Source organism: Polypterus senegalus, chromosome 16 (assembly GCF_016835505.1).
Source record: "Polypterus senegalus isolate Bchr_013 chromosome 16, ASM1683550v1, whole genome shotgun sequence".
Lineage (NCBI taxonomy): Eukaryota > Metazoa > Chordata > Cladistia > Polypteriformes > Polypteridae > Polypterus > Polypterus senegalus.
Window position 1 is genome coordinate 3,627,347 of NC_053169.1, and position 19,291 is coordinate 3,646,637.

The window sequence follows — 19,291 nt, forward strand, 5'->3', positions numbered from 1 at the left end:
AGGATTTGGGTACGTGGGCACGGTGCGAATTAGAAAGGAAGGAGAAATGTCAAAGGAGCAGAAAACCGGGCCATCGAAGAGCAAGACGTCCAAACCGCCAGTAAAATCCCACAGCTCAGGGAGTGCCAGGGCTTTTGGAGATAATCGCCCTTTGCCCCTTCATGGACATTTGTTACCTCAACCTGCCATCACTGCCACCTTGAGAAGAGCGTCTTGTGCCCGTCTGTCACCATGAGCCACGCTTACTGTCGGCCTCGTCGTTTATTGATGCCCCGGGGCACATCAGCACTTTGGTGTTTTACAGAGCAGAAGAGCGGGCATCTGAATGTGCGATGGACCGACTAGAAGAGAGGCATCAAAATGGCCAACGGTGTGCCCTGCTGTCAGGGAGTCTTTATATTCTTCATGTCATGCCATGTGCTGTGCGTTTGCCATCTTAAACGGCTGTGTGCCAGTAGATCGTGGCAGTCCTGAGACAGACGATGGGCAGAGGTCTTCACTTTTCTGTTCCTCTCACTGCAGAGCTTTCTTTGCTTTCCATTCCAGTCTGCTGCAGATGAGCGAGAGACATGGGCAACTCTGCCAGTCTCTGAAGACCTTTGGAACCAAATACCAGCATACCCTGGAGAGGACACCATCCACCTTACAGGCTCAGGTGGCACAACAGGTGGGCAGTTTGGGTAAAGGAGCCTCTCAGCGTTTGGGATGCCAGCCTACGACATTAATGGAACAGCAGAGAGAAGGGAAAGGCAAAGCTGGGCAGAGAGAGAAAGAAAGAGAAATTGAGGGAAAGTAGACGAGTGGAAGACTTGGTCTCGAAGAACTTGGCACGTCAAGGTGGCAGAGACGCCACATGTGGGCCTTTTGCTCCATCATCAGCTGGTGGGTCCTGCCAAGTTTGAGATCCTCTTACTCTGGAAGCATTGGCTTTGTCCGAGTGTGCCAGTTAAAGGGTGACGCCAGCTTGTGCCAGACACCCACCATTAAGGGAGCGCTTTGTGAGCACAGCAGGGGGAGTCCATGCCAGGGGCCTCCACTCTTCAGTTAGCGTTGTCTGTTCCTGCAGCTCATTCTGCGCCATGAAGGTGTAGCGGTGGTTTGTGGTTTGAGAGGCTGGTGGTGCCTAGCGAGCGGCCTGTGCCTGGCACTTTAATGCCCTAAGGCCGAGTTTGGAGTTCATAAATGGCAATCGCTAAGCCAGCCAGTCAGCCAGCCGGGTAGGTTCAGATCTGCAGCTCTGCTGATCGCACAGCAAAAACACGTCGAGCTGATTCGAGTCTCAGGTTGGCGCGACCCGCAGCTTTCATTGCCTTCCATGTTAATTAACATTTTAACTCAAATCCATTCAGCTCTGTGGCTTCTACTCCACGGTGCCACCTCAGTTGGCGGGACTCCTCCTGCCTTAAATGACGAGTGGAGACCCGTCTGTCCTGTTATGACACAACTGGCACGTGCCCGCTGGTTACTGTGCTCTGTTCTGTTGTCACAATGGCAGGATACCCACGATTAAAAACACTTCAGAGTGCCAGCTGCCACCTCTCAAGGTTGCATTGGCAGTCACTCAGTTTGTTTGTGTTGTGCTGCTTATTACAACCTACAGCCACCACCGGCTGGCACGCCACCTCCTCGCTCCCCCGAGTGCCTGCCAGGCGCTGGCTTTAATAACCCGTCACCTTCTTGCATTGCTTGTCTTTGGTTTTGCACATTCTCTTCTCTTTTTCACTGCGGTGGGCTGGCACCCTGCCCGGGGTTTGTTCCTGCCTTGTGCCCTGTGCTGGCTGGGAGCGGCTCCAGCAGACCCCAAAAGACGACACTGTGTTAGGGTATAGCGAGTTGGGTACAGACCGACTGTTCTCTTTTTCGGTAACGCACTTCTCCTGCGTTGGCATCACGTCTGTCACCACCTCAGCCCGAGTCTTCAGCCCCACTTTATTTGAGGACCACCTCAGTGTATTCAGGCCGTGCCGGCCCCCCCGCCACACTGCAGTTGATTCTAATCGTGGACCCCCCCCCTTTTCAAATCCCTTCTGTGTGAGGACCACTAGAATTGCTGTAAAGGTGCCCGCTGGTGGCAGTGCCATCTTCACCATGCCAGTTAAAGAGAGACGATCTGCAGCGGAGTACCAGCTGCCAGTAACAATACACTTGTTTACTCTCAATACCTTTTAATAATTGAGAAAATGAGACAAAGTTCTGCCTGGGAGTTTGTTGCTGCCTCTTCATGCCAGCCCGTCAAGACAGGACGGGCACAGGGCATGAAAAGGAGAAACCATGTGTGGCATCGGCCAGCCCTGGCACCTCTACTGCTTGGTGGCGTCCCCTCCTACACCCCACCAGGCGTGTCAGACAGCAGCTGATTAAAAGATCACCGAGTCCCAATGGGTCTGGCATTTGAGCCACGATGCCCACCTTCAGGCCCACCTCTCCCAATTTACAGAGCAGTTTAATAAAAATCACACAACTCTCTACAAAAGTTAAAAACCAACCAAACCAACGCACTCGTGAGTTTAAAAATTCAAAACGTGAGAAGAGCAAAGAGCGTTTGTGTTGGTGAGAGACGGGCACAGGGGATGGTGAGGGACCCACCAGACGGGCACACTGCGGCCCCTCCTAGGGCAGCACATATTCGTCCCATGGGAGCTTCTTGTGCTGGGTGATGCAGTCTGAAAGAGAGAGAGACACAGGCACGATGGGCGAGGCAGTCTGGAGAGACTGGCACAATGCCCAGCAGGGTGCCCCATCTTGCACTTACCTAGGATCCACTGCTCCGACAGAACCCTTGTGCCCAGCGGCGTCTTCCCCTTGTAGCCCCCGATGCACAGCCCCGCTTGCCTGATGGTTTTGCACACTTTACCCCCATAAAGCAGAATCAGTTCTGCCATCTGCTCGGCGGGCGGCTGGCAGGATGCAGAAATGAAGATCGCTGGAAAATCTGCAAACAAATTCTGTTGGTACTCTCCTGCCGAGAGGTGGCGCTGCAGTCGGCATATCTGGGGTATAAAAACAAAGAGGAGAAGTGACAATGCGGGCAGCTGCTTCGTATCCTACGGTGGGCAGACATGAAAAATTAGACGAAAGGGCATCGCACCACACCAAATTGGCACACCAAGTGGCTACCTGCCTGTGTGCCAGCACCAAAGGCAGGCAAGTGCAGTGACACTCTTACCCGTGGAGGATGAAATACAATGACAGATATTATACTGGAAGTGAAAGACAGGCACGAGTATACCCGCCTGCGGCTAGGAGGCATGTATGTGCCCAGCGCCACGTGGCACTCGAGGTCTTCAGTGTCACAGTGACCTCCTCTGTGCCCTCAATTTTAAACGCACAGCTTTGAATTTAACTGCGGCATTCAGAAAACAAACAGGGTGCCCAGGATGAGAGTGCCACGCTCGTCCACCGAGACATGAGCTTCTCTTTCTTTCTTTCTTTTGCCCTCCCAGCATTCTCTCCATCAAGCTGTGGTCCACAGAACGAACGAGTGGCTCCTGTGGGGGCCTCTGGAATATGCCAATGGGGTAACGTTAGCTTGTCCCGTTTCCTTGATGGACATCTTAAAAGTTTATGGCTGCTGCTTTGGGGGTCTCTTAAAAAATCAACTAAGTAAAACAAAATCAAAATAAGACAAACAGGCAGTAGCTGGCACGAGAACCCGCAGCCCCCCAGGGTCTGAATTTGAGCCCCCGCAGCAGCCACGTGCACCCTGGGGTCCCTCAACAATCCGTGAGGCACCAGTGCAGACCACTAAAGACCCTCAAAGTGCAGTGGGAGCAGCCCTGGCTAAGAGGATCAGGGTCATTGGGCACCATGCCATCTGCAAATCTCAGTCCAGCTGCTGTGGTGCGCCACCTCTCTGAAGATGGTTTGACATCCCCCTCACCAGTGCTTCTGTAGGCTGGCATTGTACTCGACTCTCCGAGAGTGAGGTGTTTGGCACCAAACTCGCTGGAAAAGAAAAAATGCTTCAAAAACCAAAGACCCGTCCGATGGAGACAAAGTACTCATGTGCAAGTTTGGTGCCCGCCGTCCAACGGGTCCTAGAAACGGAACAACTGAGGCGGCAGAAGAGAAGCACAAAAAGGTGCCAGTCGGTACAGCAAAGACGTACCTGCCACCTCAGGCCGCAGACGCACTGCACTGGGGTACGCCAGGGAACGCTGGCACTCCCACTCGGGTTTCACAGTTTAAATGATGAATGAATCCTGCGACGGCCTTTGGATGCTGGAAAGGACTTGACAGGAGAAAAACAAAAGGCTGCCATGCAGGGGCGGTTAGGGGGGTGCCCACCAGCTGCTCAGAAGGCACCATTGAGGTCTGCTCCCGAAATGTGGAATAAACAGCAGGCCAACCCTCGGGCGAGGGGCACCCCGTCTTATAGATTGGTACACACAGCCTACCCGTCCCAAACTCAGATTTGATTTTCATGAAAACGAGTCTCCTTCTTCAAGAGCCTAAGGAGACGCGATGAAGAGGAGGAGACCCTCTGAAAGGCCGGCATAGAGCGAGGGCAGAGGTCCAAAAGGCGCTACATTGACCGACCCCCTCTTCCTTTTGTCCCTTGGTGGTAATCACGAAGCTATTCCTTGGCACCATTCGACTTCCTTCATTTCTTGGCAGAGCTGCGCGGCATTCCACACATGACGGTGCCCGGCCGGACTTTTGTGTTTCTCGTAAGCGGACGGGACTTTCTACACGCGGACTGTCGCCTCCGGGAAAGCAAACGCAGCCTTTGATCCTCACGAAAAGAAAAACACAAAGCAATGATGCGACACAGCAGCATCGGACACGGGGGTCCAACTCACGTAGAGGTCTCAGAGCGCCTCGGGCAGCGCCAGGTAAAGCCATTGTAAGGCGACAAGTGTGACAAATCCAAGAGTTATTTCCGAATGCTTCAGAGATCTGACGCACGTGGCGCGGACATCTTCGAAAGAACGCCGGAATTCCGCTTTCTCGAGGACTTGGTGACACATTCGGTCACTTGAACGACATGCCGGACGCTTCCTTCCTACTCGGCAACACCGGCGGAGTTGAATTAGGAGTCGGAAACGAACTGCTGGGAAGACAACGGCGTCGCGCGTGCGCCTTTAATCCTAAACTGACCACGAGGGGCGCTGCTGCTGCTGCGTACGTGCGGCCCTCCTGCACCTGCCGCCAGGTGCGCCCGCGAGCATCCGGTGACGTCAACGGGCAGCTGTGAGGGGTGAACGTGGTCCGAGTCACACAGACAGACGGCAACGGGGTCGGGGCACGACCCCTTTGAAATAGGGCTGGGTGAACTCGAGGAGCACCTTGGAGGTGTCCGTTCATCATTTGAAGTACAACTCCCCCTACACGGCTGTGAAAGACCCCCACGCACTGATGTCGGTACCGAGGAAGACTCCCAAACGCCATTAATGAAGGCTTCCTGTGCGGAGGCGCGTTTGCAGGCCCTCGGATTGTAAATTCCTTGTGATCTTTGAACCCTGCTGAGTAACTCATTTAACCTGCCGCTGAGTGCCGAGCGCCCCCGTGTCGCTGCAAGTGCCCACCCACTACAAAGGAAGGGCTGCCTGAGTGGCTTACGTGAAAAAAGAAGTTTGACAAGAAGGGGCTCGGGAAAGGGTGCGACAAAGAAGGGGACTCATTTCAAACGTGCACCCCCAATTAAGTCACGGACCAAGCAAAGCACGTAAAGGGAAATGACGGCGTGCCCACCCGACTCGAGTGGGTCACGTTGGGCACCCGACTAACGCTTCTTCTCTGTGCTGTCGTCGCCCACCCACCGACGCCTTGAATGTCCCACAACTTTCGGGTGGCACGTTAACTTGTCGTTAACTAAAACGTGTTGGCCGCCGCCGGGCTGCCAGGAAGCAGCAAGAGCCCCTCAGCCCCCCTATCCAGCTGCGGGGAGGGGTGACGTATGCGCACACACACACACACACACACACACTTTCAGCGCTTCGAGCTAACCATATAAAGGGCAGAGGCGCAAATTAGCGGCGACGAGTCTCCCACGGACAGCGCAAGCGCATCACAGCAGAGCCCCGTCCGTCCACACATCGAGCTGAGCCGCCGGCGATGGTCCCTGCGTGGCTCGCGTGTTTCCTCGTCTTCACTTGCAGCGTGACAGCTGAAGACTCGAGTAAGAGACGCTATCAGATCCAGAACGGGCCGTGCAGCTACACCTTCCTTTTACCGGAGGTGGACAACTGCTACCCTGCCGCCGGAGCGCAAAGTGAGGAGCCCGAGGACTACGGGGATTCGGTGCACAAGCTGGAGCAGCTGGAGGTCATCATGAACAACAACACGCAGTGGCTGCTGAAGGTAAGGGACCCGGCTGAACGGGCGCGCGGAGAAGCCACCGGCGCCACGTTCTTGAAGCGGCGTGCATGAAATTCGTTTCAAGTCGCGGCGACAGCGAGCCGCTCCGGTTATCTGACACCTGGGCGTGCGCGTCACCTGAGCGGCTCACGCAGGATTCATGGCGGGAGCGCGCAGAGCTGCCCGCGCAGTTAAGCAGCAGTAGGAGAAAGAATGGAATTTTAAACAAAAGCCGGACCAAAAAAAAAACACACGAGACCCCCAAAGACCACCGGCTATCGATACCACCCTTCACCTTCCTTACGAGGAAAGACTCAACGTGCCGAGCAAAAAAAAAAAAAAAAAAAAAGGATTAAGAGGAGAGCGGACTGAAGTGTGCGTTTAAAATGATGAAAGGGGACAGCACGATGGGGGCACAGCTGAGGGTCTTTGAAAACCGACAGGCGACCATTCAGCGCCACTAAGGGCCGGCGGGGGTCCCTTTAAAGTAAATCTGTGCGTGGGTCGACCCTACCCAGGTGATGCCAACAGGCCCGTCAGTCGGGGGCTTCAGGACTCTAAAATCAATTGTTTAGGGGCCAAAAAAAAAAAAATGAACGCAACGCTCTGCATGAAGTTTTTTGAGTTACGACTTCTGGTTAAAATGACGAAGAACCAACGACAACTGGGAGGAACTGGAAAAGATCTGAAATGACTGACTGACGTGCCATCGCCTTGAAGAACACAGGAACGAGTTGGGACGTCGTCATTTTTAGGGTACATTTCAAGTTCTGTGTACTTGATTATGAATGTTTTAAAGTTGTGACGATTGCTGTAATTGGTGTTGTCTGCCTAGAATTTGAAGCGTCATCAGACTGAGCGACTTATTAAAAGTACAGCCACTTCAAGAATCAAGTGTTCAAAATGGCCTTTACTTCCATTTTCAAACCGTTAAACAGCCAGACGACTTCAGCGTCAAATTTAATTGGCAAACACGTCAAACCTGAGTGACCTCACAGCTCCGGAGTGCGCAGAAGAAGTCCGATTACGATTATTGAAGGGGCTTCTCGATGTGCCACCAGCGTCCGTCCAGTAAAGCTATTTGGAGTGTGAAGTCCTCGCCAACACACAGACACGCGGGACAAGTCAGTGGCGAGGTGGACGGCGCCGCGTTTCACTTGAGCTACTCGGCCGGCTCCTCTGTCACCAACACGTCCGTTCTGTCACTCGCCGCAGTCGTTTTCGTCACTTGCAGTGTGGCGGGCTGATCTTGAAGCAGAGGCGTAGCGTTCGATTACGTTTGACCAACTTACATTCGGTTTAAAAATAAATGACAAAGGGAACTGGAGGTTCGATTACGTGCAAGTGTGGTGGCCTGGCACCCTGCCCTGCGCTGTGCCCCGTGTTGGCTCCAGCAGACCCCCGTGACCCTGTAGTTAGGGTATAGCGGCTTGGGTAATGGCAAGTCTACGCTGAAGTACGTACTGATAGAATTCTCTCACGTCGACTCACTAAATAAGACTTTCAAATGAAAACATTTCATAAAATCATCAAACTTGAATTTTGAGCCCAATAGCACGCATTTCACTAAGTGATGCCCAGCGGACACTTGAATGGCTCCTCGGCCGAGACCAGGGCAGCAGTCACTCGAGTGGGCGCGCCGACCCCTTCACCGGACTTTGTATTCACTTTTAGAGGCAAAGCGAGGCTTGGGGTCAGTCCTCGGGACCCCCGTAGTCTTCCCCTCCAGCTCATCTCATCTTTATTACCACAAAGTCACTTGGGTTTGGATGCTCGGGCTTTTTGGTCTCCTCGGACCCTTCATTTGTGCCGGAGATGACCCCCTTCTTGATAAAAAGTAAACCGGCACGGGTCGCGAGCCGCGGCGCAGTGCACGCTGGACACGTCAACCGACCCCAGGAGTCGCCCCTCGTGTTGGGGCACAAAAGGCTTTAGAAAGCTCCGAGAAGTGGGCGATTGGCGAGGTTGGCACCTGGAGGGTCACATGTGGCTGTTTCGAGGTGGCAGGTGACGAACAGCACCAGGGTCTTTTTATTTTTTTTTTTTACCGGTGGTCCTCGCCTGGTCACAGGAGGTGGGGTATCGTTCTAGAGGGTCTGAGACGACGAATCGGAGCTTACTGACCCCTTACTACCCCCCACGGACCTACATCAGGGTGACATTTCTAGGACGTTTGACAGGGACATTGTCATTTTAAATGTCACTTGCAGCAGACACTTGAATGTTTCACAGATCGGGCACCTGCAGCTGTCACCGCTTTGTGCCATCGCAACATTTCTCATCAACTTTGCTGGCTTTGACCGCCGAGGTCTTTCCTTGTTTTCCTATTTGTTTGCATTGCCAGGGGTCCGAATGGCAAAACCCAGACATGGGGGGGCTGTCGCCGCTGGTCATCCTCCTCCCTCGCCAGGCCCAGGTGGGCTCATTTTTGTTTTTGTGTCTTGCAGCTGGAGGCCTACATCCAGGAGCAGCTGAAGGAGGACGTGGCGAGGGTCCAGCAGCAGGTGGCATCCAACCACACGCCCACCATGAGCGATGTCGGCACCAGCCTTCTGAGTCACACTGCAGAGCAGACTCGCAAATTAAGGGACATGGAGAAGCAGGTGGGCTTCTTGGTGGGCGGCGCGGGCAAGGCAGATCCGCCTCGGGACCACTTCATGACAATCAAAGTAGTGCCAACCCATTTCAAGAGGGCACTCCCTCAGGTGTCCTCTGCCATCCATATAGCATCCTCCACAGTGACATGAGTTCAGTGTGGGGGTCTGCACTGAAAGACCACTGGCTTAGCCACCTGGGCACACCACTGCACCTAACAGCCAGAGGGGAACCTTTAGAAGGGCGGGGGGGCACACGCTCTCATCTCAAAGAGAATAGCAGATTGGCAACACGGACAATGACACAACTCGGGCACAACTACAGCATGTGCCACATTACCTGCTGGCATCACAGACCGAGTCACAGGTACGCATGCGACAAAAAGGAAGCAGGGCTCAAGCAGGGTGGGGCCCTTGGAGGTGCCCACAGCAGATGCACCAAGCATCAGTGCCACTGCCCACACAACTCAGTCAGGCCAAGCCAACAGCAAGTGGCAGGTGCCAGTGTCCATCTCTGCCAATTTCAGTAGGCATCGGGGTAAAGAAACAAGATTACACCGCCCATGTCAGGGAACCTTCAAAATGGAAGAGACTGGCACCAGGACCCTGGACAGTGGCACCCCAATGGGCAATGTAACGGTTGCGCCTGGCAGGGGAGGCTTGGGCACAGGCAGACATGCCCGGGACGGGCACCCCATTTAATGAGACGTGCTGCCATTCTCTCCACAGGTAATCAATCAGACGGCGAGGCTTCAGCTTCAGCTGCTGGAGAACACGGCGTCCACCGCCAAACTCGAAGGCCAAGTGCGGGCACAGACTGGCGAGATCTCAAAACTACACGAAAAGAACAGGTGAGGCTGCATGCGTGTGTGTGTGTGTGTGTGTGTGACTCAGCCCTCTCGGGCAATGCCAACAGGTGCATTGAAAACAAAGGCAGAAACGCCACAGGAAGTGAACGGGTCCATTGGTGGGCACTAAAACGCAGCAAAATGAAAACTCCTGTGCCGGGAATGCAAGAGTTGGACATGTGGCAGTGCCCACTGCCATCTTAAATAGGAGTGCCATGATGACCTGGGCAATGGGCACCCTTGTCAAAACAACACAGAAGTGGGAAACAAAATGGGCATCGAGAAAAGTGAACTTGAGCAAAAGGGTACAAAGCAGCACGACGGTCATAATGAGACCCCAGAGGGGCGAGGCATAGCGGGCATCATCGTTATCAGATGGTCCCAGAAGACACTGTATACGGATACAGGTCACAGTGGTAGGACGTGCAATACTTGGGGTCAAAGACGCTCATCTCTACTCTGGCCGGGAACCCACTGACATTCTGGCAGAGATGCCACACACAGGCCACATGTGCACAGGACAGCAGATTGTGTGATGGCACACACTGTGAAACTTTCAATTGTGCCCATGGGGGTATGGGAGGGCCACTGAATGGACTGGTATCCAACCCTGCCAGGATGGGCACAGTCCTGAACTTAAGTCGGTGGTCCTTCATTTAGAGCCTGGAAGTAGAACAGATAGGGTGCCAAGGGCACCACATGAAAAGCTGTGACACAACAGATGATAGGCAACTGCAAAAGGGGGGGCATCTGCCATTTACTCAGAGAGAAAGGTGCCAGGCTTTACTTTAGCAGTGGGGTCTGTGCCAGTGATGTGCCCAGTGCAGGCATACCGTACACAGGGTTTCACAGGAAGGAAATAAGCGCTACCAGTGGATGTACGAAGAGGAATGGGCACCGATAGCAACATCAGCACCAAAGAGACTGATGGGCACACAGTAAACTTACCCCCTTAGCTCACCGTGGGGGTCCCAACATCCCCATGCCCACCTCATCCAGCAGCACTGCACACAAACCAGGCACCAATGCTGGACTGGTTGGCAAGCGAGTGCTGCAGGTCTGTGGGAGGGAGAAGGGACTCGGGAGCTGTGCCACCATGCCAACCCATAAGATGACACACACACACACGCTAATTGAAAGCCAACGGCCCACTGGCACTCGCTAACCGGCTGCCATTTTTCTTTTTTTGCAGTTTTCTAGAGAAGAGAATCACCGAGATGGAGGCGACCCGCCTGGCAGAGCTGAAAATCCTGAGGGGCGAGAAGGAGCAGCTGCAAGAGCTGGTGGTGCGGCAGACCACCATCATCGGCGACCTCGAGAAGCAGCTGCTGACGGCGACCTTCAACAAGTCGGCGCTACAGCAACAGCAGCACGACATGATCCAGACGGTCAACAGCCTCATCCAGATGATATCGGACCAGAACGGTGAGGGCACAGCGACCCATGTAGGGGGGCATTTAAGGGCACACCCTCCAAATCGGGGGCTCAAAGAGACCACTCAGGCATTTTGTAGGGCGTTGCCAGGCTGGCTTCTCTTTTCATTTGGCTTCTTCTCTCCTCCAACTCCAGCACGGATGCCCGCAGGCCCCGACGTGGCAAACGTGTACAAGGACTGCGCCGAGATCCAGAAACTGGGTAAGAGCAGCGGAGTCTACTCGTTGAGCCTTCCCAACAGCACGGAGGAGGTGCAGGTAAGGACATTCCGGGACAAAATCGAAACGGGAGGGCAGACGTGGCACTGACTGGCTTGGCGCTGACCGTCTCCCTATCTCGTGACGCAGGCGTACTGTGACATGGACACGGACGGTGGCGGGTGGACCGTCATCCAGCGTCGCCAGGATGGGAAGGTGGACTTTCAACGGACGTGGAAGGAGTACAAGGAGGTAAAGCGTGCCCCCCGGCCCACCCACCAAGCCTTCGCTCCGTGCCCACCGCGTACCTAACGCCCTTCTCTGTCCTCGCAGGGCTTTGGTGACCCGGCCGGAGAGCACTGGCTAGGAAACGAGTTTGTGGCACAGCTGACGAACCTGCAGCCCTACACCCTGAGGGTCCAGCTGAGGGACTGGGAGGGCAACGAGGCCTTCTCGCTCTACCAAAACTTCTACCTGGATGGCGAGGCTCAGAACTACAGGTAAGCCACGGCGCCCGTCGCTTTAGGGAGTGGGCTGAGCCCCCTGAACACGAACCGGGCCTCCGGATGGTGTGACGCACACACAGCCGATGTCACTCGGTCCTCGGAGGGTGCCAAACAAAGTGGTCAAAGAGCACACAGGCGGGCAGCAGAGCCCCGGGTTTAACTCGCGCCAACACAGCCATGCCGGTTGGAATCCTCCCAGGAGCAGCTGGCACAACAATTTTGCCCAATTACTTCCAACGACTTCCTCCCGAGAGCCAAGCGGGCCGCAAGTGATCGTATCTCCGCTAATTGCCTCCTCTCTCTCTCTCGTGTCCCCACTCAAGCGCTCTTCGTGGCAGTGACGTCAACCTCTGATTGGACCCAGGCGTGTGTGTGTGTGTGTGTGTGGGTGTGTGTGCGGACAAACAAAGGCCGCCTTGTGCTCACAGGCCACTCTCCGTGTCAGAGCCCCTTGTGCCATCTGGCTCGCTGTAGTGCCCGGGCACAGGGATGCCCTCTATTGGTCAGGCTGACCGCTATGTGTCACACTGGCATGGTGCTTTGACCCAAACTGACTAAAGAAAAAGGGGGCCCGAGGCCACCGGCACCACGTCACACTGCACCACCTCGTCACTATGGAGGAATGGGAGTCACAGGGCACGGCCACCATCTTGGACCCTCGTCCTCCCCCTTTTTCTGTGCTGTGACAAACATACCACGACCACGCCCGCTTGTGGTCACAGGGTCTGTCTTGTACTTTGGGCTAAGTGCTCATTGGCCGTCAACTCTCACATGCTCGGGAGCTCCACCCCTATGAACCGTGTGACCAAAGGTGGCTTGGGATGTCACCGTGCTAAGATAAAGCAAACTAAGTTTGGAACTAAAATCCAGTGGAGTGTTCGTGATGGGGCATGGGGGCTTTAAGTGGGCAGTAAGTGACGTACCCAAGACAGGTGGTCATGCCAGACCTATAGCCTGGTACAAGTTAATAACAGCATAGGCACTCGCCGGGTCCTGTGTCGGTTATCCAACAGATGGTGCACCACAAACTTTAGCAGTGCTTTGATGGACCCACAGCACTCCAGACATTAAGACAGCCGAGTCCATCTGGAGAGTGACAAGTGTCCGTGTGCCTGTCCAGTTCCCATGTCTCATTCCAATGGAGGCCACAAACATTTGTTGATTAAAAGGAAAAAAAACCAAAAAAAACCAAAGCACTACATTTGGCATTCCAACAGATGGCACATCTCAAACATTTGTAGTAATGCATGTTGTTACAGCAATTGTTTGTGATGCACCATCTGTTGGAGTGACAAAGGCAATGCATTCCATAACAAAATACATTCCAACAGATGGCACACTGCGAACTCAGGGCAGGGGTTGCCTACTCCGATTTCGACCCGCCTTAGGCGCCTTTCCACAGAGAACACCCACCACACACGCGGACAGGGCAGGTCAGTAGTGACATCCACACCACCGGGGTGAGGGGACGTCACCGTCCTTAAACTGCTACGCTTATTAACTGGCGACTCACATGGGTCTCGCTGCGCCACCCCCTTTCAGTTCTAAGCCAGGTGGGCATATTAGCATCTCTCAGGCAGACACCTGCCACGGGCATAAAACTACTTTTAGCAACTTCCCAATTCTGTGTCTGCAGGATTCACCTCAAAGGCTACAGCGGGACGGCGGGCAAAATCAGCAGCCTGAGCCAACCGGGAAGCGACTTCAGCACGAAGGACATGGACAATGACAAGTGCATCTGCAAGTGTGCCCAGCTGACCACAGGCGGTAAGTCAGGGGCATGGGGGGGGGCGGCGCACGAATGGCTAATTGGGCTCCTTTGAACATCCTGTGGGCGGGTCATCGGGGACTCTCCGAGTGGGACGTTAATAGGCTGAGAACAGCGGAAGGCCTGCTTACACTTAAGGGGCACAACAGGGTACGAGCCAGCTGCCCCGGGGGTCTTGTCAGGTCAAAGCTTCACTTTTCAGTCGTTTTTGTGGAGTTAATGAGGAGGTGAAAGGAAGAGAGAAATGTGACCAAATGACAGCGAGGGTGGCCCTCTGGGAACAGTGGAGTCAAACTGCTGCCGGGTCGGTCACCTCATCAGCTGTCTGAGTGACCCTGAGCAAGTCGTTTCACCTCCCCGGGGTCCCTGGCAGCCCGCCTGGTCTTCACCACTCAAGGTCACTTGTTGGCTGGCGAGTGGCAGCAGAGAGGCATGTCTGTATGCTAGCCGACAGGAGCAGTGCCACCCATTCATGCCCAGCTCTGGCCGTGTCACATGGCACACCCTCCCGATGGCTGAGATGAGGGACACTGACCCAGGAAGGGACAATTGGCACCAAACCACAGCCTCTCTGACTCGTCACCCAGTGTCGTGCCACTTTGGTGCGATTAGCAGGCGCTGCTGTGTCTCACAAAGCAGACAAGTGCCCACTGCCGATGTGGCACACAGGCCAAAGCGCAGCGCCAATTTCCAGGCTTCTTTTTTTTTTTTTTCGACCCTCCCGATTTCACTTTTTGGGGAGCACCATGGCATGGGTGCCAACTTATTAGTGTCTTTTGGTCCTTGGCAACTTCTGGCTGTGCAACACACCTGCAGGTTTTAGGATATGCCAGGTGGGCATTTGGTGGTCTTTCCCCTTCAGTTTATTCCGTGCCTTTGTCTCCACAGGCTGGTGGTTTGATGCCTGCGGCCCGTCCAACCTCAACGGCCTGTACTACCGAGCCGGGCAGAACACCAACCGCTTCAATGGCATCAAGTGGTACTACTGGAAGGGCTCGGGCTACTCTCTGCAGTCTAGCACCATGATGATTAGGCCGGCTAGCGGGCGATAGCCCCCCGTCAGGGTCTCTGGGACTCGGACCTGTAGAAGACCCCGGACGGCCGCAAGATGATTGGCAGGTCGGTCCAAATCCGGGCACACCGCCCCCGTTGGGTTACACGTCTTCTGGTCAACGTTGATGCAAAACTGGACTGTGGACGCAAGAAGGACCACCATAATTAGGGAACCCGTCCCACGAGCGGGAAGGAGGATGGCAGCAACTGGAGGGCAGCAGTGGCCGATGGCAACTCAATTCTGTCCTGTGCCACAGGCCTCCCTCTGAATGTGCCAGTAACTGTGCTGAAATTAGGGAACTAGGGATGGGCATCGTGTTGGGAAGGCGGCAATAAAAGTGCAGGACTCTGAATGGTGTGGACTGCCTTCTTATTGGCACACACGGGCAAACAGACAGGTGGGCACTACTAATTAGGTAGTCACCAGGTGGGCGGAGAAAACAGAGTAACAGCTGCCAAGTCACCGGCCATCTCTGCCACTTTAGTCCCACAATCACCAGTGTGTCTCCCACCTGTGCCGTCTTGGAGTAATCAGCTTCAGGGAGACTGGCAGTGCCAACCCTGGGTGATTCTGCACCAGCGTCAGGCCCTTGGATGGCGGCTAGTCCTGAAAAGCTTGTGGTCAGAGGGGCCTTGTGGGTCAGAAGTGATGCCCCCAGATTGTCAACAGTGAGTGCTGTGTGTGCCCTGTGTGTAGCAAATCTCGCCCAGACCCAAATGCCTGGCACCTCCCTCTACTCTCATCATGCTGTGTTTGCCCCCTGGTGTCTCTTTTTAGATCATGGCGAGAAGTTTGAATCTCTTTTGGTCTGTAAATGGCACCAGAAAACGCGAGAACTGACCAGCCGGACCACCCAACACAAAGTCAACACTGGCAGAGGCCAGTAACCACAAGGGGGTGGCATGGGCACCAGTGGCCTGAGACTTCTCGTGACATGGTCGGTAACATGTGCTCCTAATCAAAAGGGGTCACCACATCCAGCTTGGGGTCCAGCGAGACCACCGGCGTCCTCGCTCTTCATGCCACGCTGGTCCTCGAGGTTCTCCTTTTCTAGTGGCAGATGTCACATTCCAAAGTGACACACACAACACCTTTCAGCCGGGCCAACCCCTGCCTGAGCATTACCAGGCGGTCACCCATGAGACCCTCCACCTGCGCAGCTCCTCCCAAAATTCCTCCTTGCCATTCTTGTGTGAATAAATGAGGGAGGAATGAGGGGCACCCTGGGTCAGCGGCACCCAGCAGGTGTGGCGTGCCCAACAAAGCATCCCCTCCCCCGGGTGTAGGTGGGGGATCGAGTACTGCGGCCCATCAGAAGTTCACATCGACAGCCTTCAGCGTCTGTCCCACACAAGAGCCCACCGGGCATTGGGCATGACGCAACTTCCACCTGTGAAGGAAGTAAACAGGAAGTGCCCGCTGTACAAGGACGACCCAACGCCACGTGAAGGATGAGGTCACCAGGAACTGCAGCATCTGCGGTATATAGCGCCTCATCCGAGATGACATCAGCGGACCCTCACTATGGGGGGGCGACCAGAGTACAGCCAATTCACAAAGTCAGCTGTGCGCCAGATGCAGGAAGTGGCCCATCTGTGCCGCGTCGTGGGCTTCCTCTCCATTTAACCGACGGTGCAAATTCAGAGGAAGGAAACCCGAGGAGCCCCCCGGCAATCGAGCGTGTGCTTCCGGCCGGCCCATAGCTGTGTCCTAAATATAGCGCCTTGCTGTCACCCCTCTGCGAGGGGACTCATACATACATACATACATACAGTGCCTTTCACGGCACAGGGCACTTACAGGAGCAGCAGGGAAGTGGTCCGCCAGCTCGTACGGCTCTTCTGGGATCCACTGGCCGCGTTCCAGACACCAGATGACCTACGGACGGAAAAGAGTGGGCGACATTAGGACCCCACACTTTATAGCACCTTCAAAACCCACGAGGTGCAGCCCAGGCCTCCGTCCTTCCTGTCCCGGGTTCAAACCCCTCCCCTCGCACCCAGGTAGAACGTGCCAAGTGGCCTGGGCGGCCGGTGTGTGTGGACCCCTCGTGACCCCAAACCGGATTAGGCAGGTTTGATAAGGAAGGTGTGAACATGAACTCCTATATAGCGCCTTTCAACAATGAGGGCAGGCGTGGGAGGTGCCTGGGTGAGACGGGCAGTGCGGTGGCACAGAGGGTACCCCAGGGCTCCCCTCGAAGCAGGAAGGACTCAGCTCAACTGCCCCCACAGGGTCTCTGTGTGCACCCTTGTTTGAGCCCCCGGGGGGCAGTCAGTTGGTGTGGGCTCAGCGGGCACCACATCGCAGTTCCTCTGTTTTCGATGGCTCAGCTTGAAGCCTGAAATTAAACAGGCAGTGCAGCCAAACAGTTGAAAGCAAAGTGCCCGCAGTGACTGGGTGCAGCACCCAAACGGGCACATGCATGACCTCTCCACCAGTATGGCTCACACAATGCCCAGGAGACAGTGGCACCAATCACAAATCAAAGTGACTTAAGGCTGCCACTGGTGTCATCTGTCACAGCATGGGACACTCAGCCTCCTCTTGCAGTGACACCTCTGCGCCATCAAGCTGGCATGAGGTCGACCACTGCTCTGCAGTTGTGTGTCACCGAGTGGTCACCCATTAAGACAGCCGCTAAATGCCAACAAGTCGGGGATCAGGAGCATCTGGCCAATGTGCCAACAAGCCCATAAGCGAGGCGGGGGCGGAGTTGGACAATGAATGCCACCGTAACCTGGCAGGTGCAAATGGCAATGTGGGTATGCAAGCCTGCCATTTTCCACACGTGTTTGGCAAGTCACGTGATGAGCGGCTCTTCAGAGGGCACCCAGGCTGAACATGAAGGCACTCTGCCCACTTCACTCCAGCAGCCCACCACCCAAACCTCAAATCACTGGCGACCAGAGGTGCCATTGGCACCAGGCTACTCACCCACTCAAAGGAAAGGATCCAGCAGCCGCGGGCCATGCCCAGCAGGACGTTGAGCGTGCGGCGAGGGCAGCCGGCTACCACGTGCGTCGTGCTCTCACAGACTTGGTCCACAATGGAGAAGCCGCCGAGGGACTGGACCAGCTGAATGACCAGGCTCTGCTTCCTGGGAAGACAAAGAGAGACTTGGGTGCAAAGGCACGTCAGACCCCCAATGCCGGCGTCCACTGCCAGGCGGCTACATACTCAGAGGGCATGCTCGTCATCACCAGCGTCCTCTTGGGCTGAAACGAGAACAGAAGGGAAGGGAGATGAGCGGCCAGACGACGATAAGGAGGAAGAAGAGGAGGAGGTGGGCGGCGGCCACCCAGAGGAAATGCACAACACACTCGACAGGACCCCGTGGGCACTTTAAACACAACCTGACCTCTTCAAACCCCCCAAACCAATGCCCATCATTGCAGCACCCGGTCCACCACAGTGGCCACCCAACCTGACAAGATGAGGCACATAAGCAGGACCTGAAACTGGCATCTGAGGCACCAATGATGTTCCCTCATGTCTGGTCCATGCCAGCTTTGTTTAAAATACTCACTTGACAAGACACACCAGGATGGATGGAAGCTTCAGTCATGCCCATGGTGCCAGGCTGATGGATTGGCACTGAAAACGAGGGCAGAAGCAGCATCCCCAAGTAAGGCACCATAAAAAAAAAACAAAAAAAAAAGAGTCCCCACTCAGCCAGTCAGAAATGCCAGGCACTGACCTTCCTCGCTCGGTCTGTCTTCATGGTCTTCTCGCTGCCACCTCTGCAGTTTTCGCTGCCGTCGTCGTCTAAAAGCAGAAGCATCAAAACATGTGGGCAGAGCCGAGGGGTTTGGTTTGGGGGGCGACCGTTAAAAACACACCAAAGGTCGCAGGTGCGCCAGGAGGGAGGGGCACCAAGCTGAGGCGGGGGCGGGTTGAACTGGGGACGGTTCGAATCAACGGTAACGCGCACAGGATGACCCGCGCGCTGCCGACGCCACCACCGGCGTATTAAACGGAGGGCGAGGGGAGATCTGGGCGCATCTCCGACTCGGGGGCGCGCAGCGCTTACAGCCAAAGACAGTCGGGGCGAACGTGTGCGCGCGCTGCATATGAGCGAATGGTCTGTTGCCGTGAATTATGGGATGTCACGCGAGAAGAAAGCAGGAAGTTCGCGATGCGCCATGGGCAACTAAAACTGACAGGGACAGCGCAGGTTATACCGACACGAGGACGACCCCGGGGGGTTGGGGGCTGTGCGGACGCTCGTCCCCGTGACCCACAAGTGGAAACGCGCAACCGGCTGAATGGGCGCACTTGGCTTCTCCTCAGCTGCGCGCAGATTTGCGCTCGGGTACGCCGTTTCCACAACAACCAAAGGCAGCACCTCGTGAGCAGGATGCGCGTTCACGTCTCTTTGGTTCTACTTGTGCCAGGCTTTTTTTGCCCCCGTATACCCACCCACTTCTTTCTTGAAAGGTGTTTTATATGACTGGCACACTGGCCCCATGTTGTTCCTGCCTCATGCCCCGTGCATGCTGGCATGCCTGCAAACCTGCTTTGGGCAATCAGCTCACATAGGGGGATTCATTTGAAAACAGCACAGCGGGCATGGGCCTAAACCAGGGG

The 19,291-nt window shown here is 55.2% G+C and overlaps 2 protein-coding genes across 4 annotated transcripts in view; one reads left to right on the plus strand and one right to left on the minus strand.

The window, feature by feature from the left end:
• Positions 1-652: 652 nt before the first annotated feature.
• The window catches only part of mcph1 (microcephalin 1), a 28,845-nt gene continuing 10,206 nt past the window's right edge, over positions 653-19,291 (minus strand). For 2 of the 3 annotated variants that reach the window (XM_039738270.1, XM_039738271.1), the window contains exons 10-15: positions 18,402-18,469; positions 17,882-17,919; positions 17,639-17,801; positions 16,502-16,579; positions 2,753-2,990; positions 654-2,663 (exon numbers count right to left, since the gene is read on the minus strand). In XM_039738270.1, the coding sequence (XP_039594204.1) occupies positions 2,611-2,663; positions 2,753-2,990; positions 16,502-16,579; positions 17,639-17,801; positions 17,882-17,919; positions 18,402-18,469 (638 nt within the window). In that variant the 3' untranslated portion in view covers positions 654-2,610. Of the gene's footprint in view, positions 2,664-2,752; positions 2,991-16,501; positions 16,580-17,638; positions 17,802-17,881; positions 17,920-18,401; positions 18,470-19,291 lie in introns of all 3 variants that reach the window. The other variant, XM_039738272.1, reaches the window with a different exon arrangement.
• Positions 5,660-15,053, plus strand: angpt2a (angiopoietin 2a). The gene is made up of 9 exons (XM_039738273.1): positions 5,660-6,303; positions 8,748-8,903; positions 9,624-9,745; positions 10,935-11,167; positions 11,312-11,433; positions 11,524-11,625; positions 11,707-11,873; positions 13,516-13,646; positions 14,536-15,053. Exons 1-9 carry the CDS (start codon positions 6,058-6,060, stop codon positions 14,697-14,699), a joined length of 1,443 nt encoding a protein of 480 aa, XP_039594207.1. The 5' UTR covers positions 5,660-6,057; the 3' UTR covers positions 14,700-15,053.

What these genes read in the sequence shown, in the direction of transcription:
- angpt2a (XM_039738273.1), top strand. Translation starts at nt 6,058, where the DNA reads ATGGTCCCTGCGTGGCTCGCGTGTTTCCTCGTCTTCACTTGCAGCGTG. An exon ending in TAAGGGACATGGAGAAGCAG is followed by an intron (nt 8,904 to 9,623) that starts GTGGGCTTCTTG and finishes TTCTCTCCACAG; the next exon opens with GTAATCAATCAGACGGCGAG. An exon ending in TGCCCAGCTGACCACAGGCG is followed by an intron (nt 13,647 to 14,535) that starts GTAAGTCAGGGG and finishes TTGTCTCCACAG; the next exon opens with GCTGGTGGTTTGATGCCTGC.